This window comes from Rhinoraja longicauda, chromosome 1 (assembly GCF_053455715.1).
Source record: "Rhinoraja longicauda isolate Sanriku21f chromosome 1, sRhiLon1.1, whole genome shotgun sequence".
NCBI lineage: Eukaryota > Metazoa > Chordata > Chondrichthyes > Rajiformes > Arhynchobatidae > Rhinoraja > Rhinoraja longicauda.
This window is the reverse complement of record NC_135953.1, coordinates 131,783,720-131,797,765: the sequence shown is the minus strand read 5'-3', so window position 1 is coordinate 131,797,765 and position 14,046 is coordinate 131,783,720. Positions and strand designations below refer to the sequence as shown.

Genomic DNA, 14,046 nt, shown 5'->3' with positions numbered 1-14,046 from the left:
AGCCGCACCAGCGGTGTAAAGTCCCGCGGCCGAGCCGCGCCGGGCGATGGAAGGCCCCGCGGGCGATGAAAGGGCCGCGGCCGAGCCGCGCCCCGCGCTGTGAGGAAGAGACCTAAAAAGGAAAGGTTTCCCCCACCACCCCCCACCCCCCACACATACACAGCCAAAAAACAAAAACAAAAACCATCCCAACACCGACACACAACAAAAAAAAGGAAAAAAAACGAACAGACTGCCACCGAGCCGCAGCCGTTAGGCGCCGCCACACGTGACCAAAGAGATTTGAGGAATCTTCTGCATAAATTGCTAAGTATTTTGGCCTTGAGGTTACGTATAGCTATTGTGCGAGAACTTTTGGGAATTATTATGAATGCATCACGAAAAAGAAATCTTAATTGAATACTCTTCGATTTTAATAAAAACCTCTAACTGAGTTACATTTCAACAGTTAATGCCTTAATGAGGATTCTTGTGACAAAAGGTTAAGTGTGATACAGGACAGTAAATTGGTTTAAAAGATCAGAAATTAGGGATTATCATTAATGAAAGGTTGCAACCAAGATATAGGAGATGTATGCTTACTATTATTGTGTTCATCCACTGTGAGGACAATAAGAAATAAATCCATAGTCTGGCGAAAAGTTGGTTTTATTTTGGTTTTATGTTTATTTATCTATTGACCCCACCACTGGCCATATCTTCCCATCCCCTCCCATCTCTGCGTTCCGCAGAGACTGTTCCCTCCGTAACCCCCTGGTCCACTCGTCCCTTCCTACCCAAACCACCCCATCCCCGGGCACTTTCCCCAGCAACCGCAGGAGATGCAACACCTGTCCCTTTACCTCCCCCCTCAACTCCATCCAAGGACCCAAACAGTCTTTCCAGATGAGGCAGAGGTTCACCTGCACCTCCTCCAACCTCATCTACTGCATCCGCTGCTCCAGATGTCAACTTATTTACATCGGCGAAACCAAGCGCAGGCTCGGCGATCGCTTCGCTCAACACCTGCGCTCAGTCCGCATTAACCAAACTGATCTCCCGGTGGCTGAGCACTTCAATTCCCCCTCCCATTCCCAGTCTGACCTTTCTGTCATGGGCCTCCTCCAGTGCCATAGTGAGGCCCACCGGAAATTGGAGGAACTGCACCTCATATTTCGCCTGGGCTGCTTGCAGCCCAGTGGTATGAACATTGACTTCTCCAACTTTAGATTGTTCCTCTGTCCCTCTCTTCCCCTCCCCTTCCCAGATCTCCCTCTATCTTCCTGTCTCCACCTATATCCTTCCTTTGTCCCGTCCCCCTGACATCAGTCTGAAGAAGGGTCTCGACCCGAAACGTCTCCCATTCCTTCTCTCCTGAGATGCTGCCTGACCTGCTGAGTTACTCCAGCATTTTGTGAATAAAGATTCTTCAGGGAAGTTGATCCACAAGTGGGAAGCATAAAGTCAACATAAAGTGTTAACTATTCAGGATGATTGAGGAGATTATTATCTACCCTGGATGTCTGTGAATATTTGAAATTCACTTAGTTAACCTTAGTTTTGGCTTGGTTTAGTTTATTATTGTCGCACGTACCGAGGTGCAGTGAAAAGCTTTTTTTGTTGCTTGCTATCCAGTCAACTTGTTTACAGCTTATGTTTAGAAAGGAACTGCAGATGTTGGTTGAAACTGAAGATAGACACCAGGCACCAGTCAGGCATCATCATCTCTGGAAAAGGAATGGGTGACGTTTCGGGTCGAGACCCTTCAGTCTGGTTCATGCAGCCTATCCCTGGGATCATCCTGCTTTTACCCTGTCAGCGAATGTCAGGAATAATGCTTGATATTTTGTTCATTTTGCAGAATGACAAGTCTCCACAACGCTCAACAAGTCGATCAAGTAACATATCGAAGGTAGGGATGGTTCTTTGCTTTGAAGAGGGTAACTCCAACGTTGTGCTGTTGATAAGGGAGACAGGGATCGACTGGATTTTGCATTTAGTAAAAAGCTACCCACACCTACCACGGACTGGGATGGCAAGTCAGCACTTGCCTTGTGCAGGGAGGTCTCCCATACGGCACCACTGTGACAAAGCTCTATTCTCAGCAAGATAGACCACTCCGTCGAAATCACCTATACTGAAGTGTAGTACGCAAAGGAGCCATTTTAGTAGGCAAAACCCACTGTCCGTTACTCCTCTCGCAGTGTAATCAGTGTTTTGGGGGAAGAGCATGTGCAAGGATACCATTGAAATGCAGAATATATCTCATCTACCAATTCACAGATTTTTGTTATTTTTCTTTTAAAATGTTTCTGCAAGTTTCTGCCTACTAAAATGGCGCCGTGACGTACTACAATACAATACAATATATCTTTATTGTCATTGTACAGGGGTACAACGAGATTGGGAATGCGCCTCCCATACGATGCAATAATTTAATTAACTAGTCAGTATTAATTTAAACAACAACAACCCAACAAAACAAATTGTAACAGTTTTAAGACAGAATAAAGTGCAAGTAGATCTGTGCCGGATCACTGTGCGTTTTGACCATCCGGCTCAGCAGGACCGGTTCATAGCAGCTATGGCCCTGGGGATGAAGCTGTTCCTGAGTCTGGAGGTGCGGGCGTAGAAGGCCTCGTATTGTCTGCCCGATGGTAGAAGTCCGAACAGACTGTAGCAGGGGTGTGAAGAGTCTTTGTGGATGCTGGTGGCTTTTCTGAGGCATCGTGTGTTGTAGATGCCCTCCAAGGCTGGTAGCTGTGTTCTGATGGTCCTCTGAGCTCTATGGACTACCCGCTGAAGAGCTTCTAGGGTTTCTAGGGTCGAGTGGTCTATCTTGCTCTGCTCTATTATCTTTGATTCTTAGTGCTGAAACTACATTCGGTATCTGGGCTTCTCATAATGTTATTCTGACAAACTCCTGACAGCTAGACCAGCCCCTCCCATGGCTTAGTCGGTGGTTAAGGCTATCTAAACACTTGATGTTTCTGCCATTCAGAACTTGTCGAACTTTTCAAAAGAAAATAATAATGGAACAGAAAATGGAAACATTGAATTTTTTTTTTAAATTAAGAAAATTAAAGCTATTCAAATAAACATGAACCTTTAAAGAAAATAATAAAATAATGCTATTACTTGCCTTGGCCCCCGGCAATGGATCAATGGCAAAGTCCCATGCCAAATTCAATCTGGCATAGGTTGTGTGAGCAAATTCCCCAGTGTAAATCTCCACAATTTAACATAATAGTTCCTGATTTTGACGTGCATACATGGAATCCTCAGCACAATGCAGTCAGGAAGTTCAAGACTCATGTGGATGTCTTGAAACCATGGGCACCTTGGCGCAGCGGTGGAGTTGCTGCCTCACAGTGCCAGAGACCCAGGTTCGATCCTGACTACGGGTGCTGTCTGTACGTGCTCCCCGTGATCGCCTGGGTTTTCTCCAGGTGCCCTGGTTTCCTCCCACTCTCCAAAGACATGTGGGTTTGTAGGTTAATTGGCTTCCGTACCCTAATACGTTGGATGGAAATTATGTCTGGGTGATAACTGGTCAGTGTGGACTCGGTGGGCAGAAGGGCTTGTTTCTGCGCTGTATCTCTGAACTAAACACGGATTTCCGGGCACTCACAAGGAGAATGTGTTGCAACAAATCCTTGCAAACTCCGGGCCAATATGTTGTTAATATTTAATTGGGAACTTATCCACGCAGGCACAGAAAGAACATGTGATTTCCACACAGACGGCACTCTGGGTCAGGATTGAACCTGGGTCCCTAGCCATGCCAGGCAGCAACTCGACCAACTGTGCCACCATGCCATCAATGTGATGCTTCTACTGCTGAGATAGGGCGGCACGATGGCACAGCAGTAGAGTTGCTGCCTTACAGCAAATGCAGCGCAGGAGACTCCGGTTCGATCCTCACTATGGGCGCCGTCTGTACGGAGTTTGTACGTTCTCCCCGTGACCTGCGTGGGTTTTCTCCGAGATCTTCGGTTTCCTCCCACACTCCAAAGACGTACAGGTACGTAGGTTAATTGACTGGGTAAATGTAAAAAAATTGTCCCTAGTGTATGTAGGATAGTGTTAATGTGCGGGGATCGCTGGGCGGCGCGGACCCGGTAGGCCGAAGGGCCTGTTTCCGCGCTGTATCTCTAAATCTAAATCTAAAATCTAAATCTACCACTGTGCATCCTCAAATGGTCAATTGATACAATGGCTCATGTTCAGACATATACTGAGTTCAATGAAATAATTCTCAGCACTAACTTAATATGGACTTCATTAGCTTGACAACTAGCCTCTCAATGTATCTCTCTACTCGCGGGATGATGATCAGATCAATATGTTTTGTGTTACTTTCAGTTGCTGTGTGCACAGTGGTGAATATTCGCCATTGATATTGTACTGCAGACCAAAGAGAAGGTTAGAAAGCTTTAAAACATGGTGTCATTAATGAAGACATACTAAGACATTTTAACAAGCCAATGCAGTAAAAGTCAAAGACGTTCAGTCACTAATGTATTATAGTTATAGTTGAATATTTTATACCCACAAAGTCATCAGGAATCGGAGCAGAATTAGGCCATTCGGCCCATCAAGTCTACTCCGCCATTCAATCATGGCTGATCCATCTCTCCATCCTAATCCCATTCTCCTGCCTTCTCCCCATAACCTCGGACACCTGTACTAATTAAAAATCTATCTATCCCTGCCTTAAAAATATCCACTGATTTGGCCTCTACAGCCTTCTGTGGCATAGATTCACCACCCTCTGACTAAATAAATTTCTCTTCGTCTCCGTCCTTAAAGAACGTCCTTTAATTCTGAGGTTATGACCTCTAGTTCTAGACTCTCCCACTAATGGAAACTTCATGGCGAACACAGAAAACCTCCCAGATGTGGTGAAGGAATGCAAGTATGGAGTTCAAAAAATTCAGCTTTCTCCAATAATAGATATTTTACTTTGATACAAGAACCGGGGAAATTAAGGCAATTGATAGCCTAAAGGTACAGAAGTATAAAAATGCACACCTCCAGATTCAGGGACAGTTTCTTCTCAGCTGTTGTCAAGCAACTGAACCATCCCACCAACAACCAGAGCGCGTCCTGAACTACTACCTACCTCATTGGAAACCCTTGGACTATCTTTGATCGGACTTTACTGGTTTTATAGACAATAGACAATAGACAATAGGTGCAGGAGGAGGCCATTCGCCCCTTCAAGCCAGCACCACCATTCAATGTGATCATGGCTGATCATTCTCAATCAGTACCCCGTTCCTGCCTTCTCCCCATACCCCCTGACTCCGCTATCCTTAAGAGCTCTATCCAGCTCTCTCTTGAATGCATTCAGAGAATTGGCCTCCACTGCCTTCTGAGGCAGAGAATTCCACAGATTCACAACTCTCTGACTGAAAAAGTTTTTCCTCATCTCAGTTCTAAATGGCCTACCCCTTATTCTTAAACTGTGGCCCCTTGTTCTGGACTCCCCCAGCACTGGGAACATGTTTCCTGCCTCTAACGTGTCCAACCCCTTAATAATCTTATACGTTTCGATGATCTCCTCTCATCCTTCTAAATTCCAGTGTATACAAGCCTAGTCACTCCAGTCTTTCAACATATGATAGTCCCGCCATTCCAGGAATTAACCTAGTAAATCTACGCTGCACGCCTTCAATAGCACATTATCTTGCACTGAATGTTATTCACATTATTCCCTTTATCATATATCTGTATTCTGTGGATGGCTCAATTGTAATCATGTATTGTCTTTCCGCTGGCTGCTTTGCACACAGCTGAAGCTTTTCACTGTACCTCGGTACACGTGACAATAAAGTAAACTTAAACTCAATGAATTCCCCAGGCCTGATGATCTAACCCTGGAGTTTTGAGGAAGGTGTTCATGGATATAATGGATGCACTGCATGTTATCCTAAAAAATTCCAAAGACCCTGGAATGATTCTCAGACTGAAAGATGGTAAATGTAATCTCACTGTTTAAGCAAGGAGGGAGAAGAGGAAACAGGGAACTATAAGGAGTTAGCCTAACATAGTAGCAGGGAAAATAATTATTATGGAAAAGGTAACAGCATCCTTCAAAAATAATAGGATTCTGGCAGACAACAAGAATTTATGAAAGGGAAATCACGTTTGAACAATCTGTTTGAATTTTTTAGGTTGTGCCAAATAGATAAAGTAGAAAGACAGATTGTCGTATGTATGGCCTTTGAGGAAGTATTTGATAAGATTCTTCACAAGTGGTGATCAAACAGGATTTGAGTATATGGGATTGTGGGTACATACTGATGTTACAGCAGGGGAAAGCAGATAAAATAAAAAGCCTCACTTTTGAGTTGGGAGGCAGTAAACAGTGAGGTGCTGCAGAGATTGGTGTTTGTAACCCAGCTGTTTTGATCTAGATCAATGATTTTGCGGAGAAAGTCAAGTGTAGTATATCCAAGCTTGTTGACGATACAAAGCAAGGCGGCAGTGTGGTGAGTTCAAAGTGACTTCAGCGAGACACTGACAAGCTATGTGAAGGGGTAAGGTCGACACCTAGGATATAACGTGGAATGTGCACATTCATCGGTTTTATTAGAAAGAAATAAGCAAAAAATGTTCTTTCAATTTGCAAAATGTTGGTGTTCAGAATTTCCCGAGTATCTGTGTGCATGAATCATTGGAAGTAAAATGCAGTGTCAAGAAGGAATTAGGGTTATTTTTGAGGCGGTTTTGAGAACAAGAGTAGAGAGTCATATTCCTATTATTTAAAGTGCTGGAGAGACACAATATAGAATATTGTGTGGAGGCGTGAAGGAACATGAAACTTGAAATACTTGAAGATACTTGAAATGGAAAGAGACGGTTCGGACAGGTTTGGAGGAATAAGGGGCCAAATGCGGGCAGGTGGGAGTAATGTAGCTAGGGCATGTTGGCAGGTGTGGGCAAGTTGGGCCGAAGGGCTTGTTTCCACACTATATCACTCTATGACTATAACTCTATAACATGGTGAAGGTTCATTAGATTGCTTTCCTAGAATCGCGGGTTTGGAATATGGGAACCAATTAAGCAAACCCAGTCCATACTCTCGAGCTTAAAAGGAGAAGTGACCGCATTAAAATGTATAACATTTAATAGGAGATTGACAGGGTGAATCTGGAGTTGAAATTGAAACCCAGCCAGAGGAATCTGGGTTTATCGAACCACTGGTCAGGGTCTCGAAAAAGAGGGTCGGCCATTCAGGACAGAGCCGAACAACAATTTCTTCATCCCAAGGCTGGTGAATCTTTGGAATTTACTGTCCAAGGGGGCAGAAGTGGCCCCATCACTCAGTTTGTTCAAGACCTTGTTTGATTGATTTGTAGATATTAATGAAATTGTGGGACATGGGGTTCACAAGTTCACAGGTTATAGGAGTAGAATTAGGCCATTCGGCCCATCGTGTCTACTCCGCCTTTCAATCATGGCTGATCTCTACCTCCTAATCACATTTTCCTGCCTTGTCCCCATAACCCTTAACATCGTTCTAATCAAGAATTTGTCTAAGGTAGACCTAAAATGCTGGAGTAACTCAGTAGGACAGGTAGCATCTCTGCAGAGAAGGAATGGGTGACGTTTTGGGTCAAGACCCTTCTTCAGACTGATGTCAGGGGAGTGGGCGGAACAGAGATAGAATGTAGTTGGAGACAATAAGACTGGTGGGAGAAATGGGAAGGGGGAGGGGGTGGAGAGAGAAGGAATGCAAGGGCTATTTGAAGTTAGAGAAGTCAATGTTCATACCACTGGGGTGTAAGCTACCCAAGCTGGTGCTGTTCCTCCAATTTGTGCTGGGCCTCACTCTGACAATGGAGGAGGCCCAGGACAGAAAGGCCAGAATGGGAATGGGAGGGTGAGTTAAAGTGCTGAGCAACCGGGAGATCAGGTAGGTTGAGGCAGACTGAGCGGAGGTGTTCAGCGAAACGATCGCCGAGCCTGCGCTTGGTTTCGCCGATGTGCAGGAGTTGACACTGGAACAGCGGATACAGAAGATAAGGATGGAGGAGGTGCAAGTGAACCTCTGCATCACCTGAAAAGACTGTCGTGGTCCTTGGATGAAGTCAAGGGAGGAGGTATAGGGACAGGTGTTGCATCTCCTGTGGTTGCAGGGGAAAGTACCTGGGGAGGGTGTGGTTTGGGTGGGAAGGGACGAGTTGACCAGGGAGTTGCGGAGGGAACAGTCTCTGCGGAAATCAGAAAGGGGAGGAGATGGGAAGATGTGACCAATAGTGGGATGCCGTTGGAGGTGGCGAAAATGCTGGAGGATTATATGCTGTTTGCTATCTCTGCCGTAAAAATATCCACTGACGGCCTCCACAGCCCTCTGTGGCAATGAGTTTCACAGATGAACTACCCTCTGACTAAAGAATTTCCTCCTCACCACCTTTCTAAAAGAGCGCCCTTTAACTCTGAGACTATGACCTCTGGTCCTTGACTCTCCAACCAGTGGAAACATCCTCTCCACATCCACTCTATCAATGCTTTTTTTCTGGGTTTGTACGGTAAAGTGTCACTGAGGTGGAAAATCAGCCACGATTTTGCTGAATGGCAGAGCAACAAGAGGGACCAAATGGCCTACCACTCCTATTCTTACAATTTTTATGTTGGTTAGGAGTGTGAGTGAGAAAGGAAAAATAGAGGGAGCACTAATATGGACTGTGACTGGCTGCAATTTAACCCATAAATCATTTACCCCTGTAAAAAAAAATAATGTGCAGAGGATAAGGATGAAGTTTTAACATAAATAAATGAAAGTATTAGCATCAGATATGAAGAAATATCTAATGCAAAACCAGGCAGGCCCATTATAGAGGCTTGGTTCCAAATTACAATCTAATTTACCATGTTGAATGATTTCTTGGCAATAATTAGATTCTGGAATAAGATGCCACCTAGTGCTGAAAATACTGGATGAAAATGCTGTCATGGCGTTGTAGGCCTGATAGCCTTTGTTGGAAGTAGCAACGAGTCTCAGTTGTGGTTCTTCATCAGAAATGCTGCTCACTGGCTGGTATGTGCATCCTGGTAAACATCATCATCTATGGCATCAATATTTCTTGCGGATAACGCAAGAACCGTTTGCATTCCTTGTCGTCATGCCTGTGATTCCTGCAGGTTTTCAACAATCTTCTTTTAGTAGTTGTATAGGCAGAGGTCACATTGATTAAAATGCTCGTGGTTCAGCAAAGGGTGACAGGTTATAACATAACAACACTTTATTGTCATTCGGCACAAACACCGAATGAAATTTGAGCAGTCACAAGACACAGCAAAAAAGAAAAGAACACAGGACACCCGACCCCAACACAAACATCCATCACAGTGATGGTTGCAAGTTCAGAAATAAATGAAGATGGGTGTTGGGTATATGGAGCAAGTTGCCAGAGAAGGTAGGTGAGGCAGGTACTATTGCAGCATTTAAAAGTCAATTGGTCAGGTACATGGATAGGAAAGGTTAGAGTGATTATGGGCCAAATGCGGGCAAATGGGTCTAGTTTAGATGGGTCATCTTGATCGAGTTGAGCCGAAGTACCTGTTTAGGTGCCCTCGGACTCGATGGTGAAAACAGTCTCTGAAAGAAGACACAGACAGTGGCACAAATTAAATAAGCTATTTCTCTATTCCAGTAGCCCTTTGTTAGTTTAGCTTAGAGCACTAACAGTGAACTGTTTGTGGAAACAGCTCCTTTGGCCCACCGATTCTGCGTCGAACAGCAAACCCCGCATAGTAACACTATTCTACACACACAAGGAACAAATTAAAATGTCACCAAGCCAATTAGCCTCCACACCCGTACATCTGTGAAGTGTGGGTGGAAACTGGAGCTCCTGGAGAAAACCCACCCAGGTCAAGGGGAGAAAATACAGACAGCACCCGCAGTAGGGAACAAACCTGGGTCTCTGGCGCTGTAAGGCACCAACTCTACCGCTGCACCACCGGGTTGTTTTGATTTCAATATTCAAGGGTGCTTTTAAGTTGTCTGTAAGAGGTGTGGCCAAGGCACTTGTCAGTACTCACTGAGAACTTCCGTATCTTAGTCCAGCAATGTTCTGTATAATTGGAAATCAGAATCTCATTTCTTCAGGGAGGTATCAGGAACGCTCCCTGCTGAGTTCCTTCTCAAAGCTTTTCAACACATTTCTCCTGTAGTTCCCAATGTTCCTTCTTCACGGTGTGCTTTCGCACCAAAATCAAGAATACAAGAATAATTCCCAATAGTGGGATGCCGTTGGAGGTGGCAAAAATGCTGGAGGATTATATGCTGTATGCTATCTCTGCCTTAAAAATATCCAATAATTTCTGTCTCTCTCTCTATTTCTCTCTCCCTCCTCCCTCCCCCCCCCCCATCCCACCTCTCTCTCTCTCTCTCTACCTCCCCACACTCTCTCACATACACCCACAAAGCCAGCAAATAATCAGAGTTTGACACCACGCTTCTTTCACTCTTTAACCCAAGAGGCTATGGGCGATCTAAACTCAGCAAGCTCTCTGCTGCAACATACTGCTCCACTATCTGCTGGGTAAGCCAATTCAGCTATTGAAGCAAATCTTGGTTAGTAATGCATTCCAGTGTTCTTTTGTTTAAACAACCCCTCGATGACTAGGATGACTTGCTTCCACTTCCTCAGTCTTGTAGGTTCATGAAATGGCAGTGTCGTCCTGTAGGCTTGGGAAGTATTGTGTGGGGATAGTAAGGAGTAAGACCTGTGTGATCTCCCGGACAAGTTTCGATCGCCTAGCTTGGGGTCGGAGAGGAATTTCCCGGATTTTTTTCTCCCAAATTGGCCTGGGTTTTTAATCCGGTTTTTCGCCTCTCCCAGGAGATCACTCAGTTCTTTTGGGTGGGCGGTTGGAGCGGTTGGAGCAGCGGCCGGGCGGTAGGTTTAGAAACCGAGCACGGGGCTTTGTTTGGGGAGTATGAGTGCCAGGGCAGTTTATTGTTCTGGGTGTCGGATGTGGGGAATCTGGGAGTCTGATAGTCTTCCAGACATCCACATCTGCGCCAGGTGTGACGAGATGGGGCTCCTAAGGGACCGTATTAGGAACCTGGAGCGGCAGATTGATGACCTCCGTCTGGTCAGGGAGAGTGAGGAGGTTATAGATAGGAGTTACAGAGAGGTGGTCACTCCAAGACCACGGGAGGTAGAGAAGTGGGTCACGGTTAGGGGGGGCAAGGAACAGAGGCAGGGACTAGGGAGTACCCCGGTGGCTGTACCCCTTGGAAATAAGTACTCCTGTTTAAGTACTGTTGGGGGGAACAGCCTACCTGGGGGCAGCGACGGTGCCCGGGCCTCTGGCACGGAGTCCGGCCCTGTTGCTCAGAAGGGTAGGGAAAGGAAGAGGAGAGCGATAGTAATAGGGGACTCTATAGTGAGGGGGTCAGATAGGCGATTCTGTGGACGCAGTCGGGAGACCCGGATGGTGGTTTGCCTCCCTGGTGCCGGTGTCCGGGATGTGTCTGAGCGTGTCCAGGATATCCTGAAAGGGGAGGGAGAGGAGCCAGAGGTCGTGGTACATATAGGTACCAACAATATAGGTAGGATAAGGGAAGAGGTCCTGAAAGGAGAATTTAGGGGGCTTGGAAGAGAGTTAAAAAAAAGGACTTCCAAAACAATAATCTCAGGCTTACTGCCTGTGCCACGCGATAGTGAGAATAGGAATGGAGTGAGGTGGAGGATAAATACGTGGCTGAGGAACTGGTGCAGGGAGCAGGGATTCAAGTTTCTGGATCATTGGGACCTCTTCTGGGGGAAGTATGACCTGTACAAAAAGGACGGGTTGCATCTGAACCTGAGAGGAACCAATATCCTGGCGGGGAGATTTGCTAAGGTAATTGCGGAGACTTTAAACTAGTACGGTTGGGGGGAGGGACTCAAACACAGATAGCTAATAGGCAGTGTGTGAGGCAGGAGGCAGAAAAGGGAAACACTCAGACCCAATATGTAGGAGAGAAAGAAGTGAAAAGAAATAAACTGAGAATAAGAAATGATGGGTCCCTTAAATGTGTATATTTTAATGCTAGGAGCATTGTAAGAAAGGTGGATGAGCTTAGAGCCTGGATTGACATCTGGAAGTATGATGTTGTGGCGATCAGTGAAACATGGTTGCAGGAGGGTTGCGATTGGCAATTAAATATTCCAGGATTTCATTGTTTCAGATGTGATAGAATCGGAGGGGCAAGAGGTGGGGGTGTTGCATTGCTTGTCAGGGAGGATATCACAGCAGTGCTTTGGCAGGACAGACTAGAAGGCTCGATTAGGGAGGCTGTTTAGGTGGAACTCAGAAATGAGAAAGGTTTAGCAACACTTATAGGGGTGTATTATAGACCGCCAATTAGGGAACGAGAATTGGAAGAGCAAATATGTAAGGAGATAGCAGATATTAGTAGTAAGCACAGAGTAGTGATTGTGGGTGATTTCAATTTTCCGTATATAGACTGGGAATCACATTCTGTTACAGGGCTGGATGGTTTGGAGTTTGTAACATGTGTGCAGGATAGTTTTTTGCAGCAATACGTAGAGGTACCTACCAGAGAAGGGGCAGTGTTGGACCTCCTGTTAGGAAATGAGACGGGTCAGGTGACGGAGGTATGTGTTGAGGAGCACTTTGGGTCTAGTGATCACAATGCCATTAGTTTCAATATAATTATGGAGAAGGTCAAATCTGGACCAAGGGTTGAGATTTTGGATTGGAGAAAGGCTAATTTTGAGGAGATGAGAAAGGATTTAAAAGGAGTGAAATGGAACTTTTTGTTTTATGAAAAGGATATAATAGAGAAATGGAGGATATTTAAAGGTGAAATTTTGAGAGTACAGTCTTTATGTCCCTGTTCAGTGGAAAGGAAAGAATAATAATTTGAAAGAGCCGTGGTTTTCCAGGGAAATTGGACACTTGGTTCGGAAAAAGAGGGAGATATACAATAAATATAAGCGGCAGGGAGTAAATGAGGTTCTTGAGGAATATAAAGAATGTAAAAGGAATCTTAAGAAGGAAATTAGAAAAGCGAAAAAAAGATATGAGGCTGCTTTGGCAAGTAATGTAAAAGTAAACCCCAAGGGGTTCTACAGATATGTCAATAGCAAAAGGATAGCGAGGGATAAAATTGGTCCATTAGAGAGTCAGAGTGGACAGCTATGTGCTGAGCTGGAAGAAATGGGGGAGATATTAAACAATTTCTTTTCTTCGGTATTCACCGAGGAGAAGGATATTGAATTATGTGAGATAAGCGAAACAAGTAGAGTAGTGATGGAAATTATGAGGATTAAAGAAGAGGAGGTACGGACACTTTTAAAAAATATAAAAGTGGATAAGTCTCCAGGTCCTGATAGGATATTCCCTAGGACATTGAGGGAAGTTAGTGCAGAAATAGCAGGGGCTATGACGGAAATATTTCAAACGTCATTAGAAACGGGGATGGTGCCGGAAGATTGGCGCATTGCGCATGTTGTGCCTTTGTTTAAAAAAGGTTCTAAAAGTAAACCTAGCAATTATAGACCTGTTAGTTTGACGTCTGTGGTGGGAAAATTAATGGAAAAGATACTTAGGGACAATTTATATAATTATTTGGATAAACAAGGCCTGATTAGAAACAGTCAACATGGATTTGTGCCTGGAAGGTCATGTTTGACTAATCTTCTTGAATTTTTTGAAGAGGTTACCAGGGAAATTGATAAGGGCAAGGCTGTGGATGCTGTCTATATGGACTTCAGTAAGGCATTTGACAAGGTTCCACATGGAAGGTTGATTAAGAAGGTTAAATCATTGGGTATTAATAGTGAGGTTGCAAGATGGATTCAACAATGGCTGAATGGGAGATACCAGAGGGTAATGGTTGACAATTGTATGTCAGGTTGAAGGCCAGTGTCTAGTGGAGTACCCCAAGGATCTGTGTTGGGTCCACTGTTGTTTGTCATTTACATTAATGATCTGGATGATGGTGTGGCAAATTGGATTAGTAAATATGCAGATGATACTAAGATAGGTGGTGTAGTTAATAATGAAGTAGAGTTTCAAAGTCTACAGAGAGAC

General features: G+C 44.8%; 1 protein-coding gene across 8 annotated transcripts in view; it reads left to right on the top strand.

The window, feature by feature from the left end:
* LOC144597435 (E3 ubiquitin-protein ligase MARCHF1-like) overlaps window positions 1-14,046 on the top strand; it is a 393,741-nt gene that overhangs the window by 315,909 nt on the left and 63,786 nt on the right. For 7 of the 8 annotated variants that reach the window (XM_078406831.1, XM_078406861.1, XM_078406841.1 and 4 more), the window contains one exon: window positions 1,841-1,891. The exons of the other annotated variant lie outside the window; for it this stretch is intronic. In XM_078406831.1, coding sequence (XP_078262957.1) covers window positions 1,841-1,891 — 51 coding nt within the window. The remainder of the gene's footprint in view (window positions 1-1,840; window positions 1,892-14,046) is intronic. 8 annotated transcript variants of the gene reach the window in all.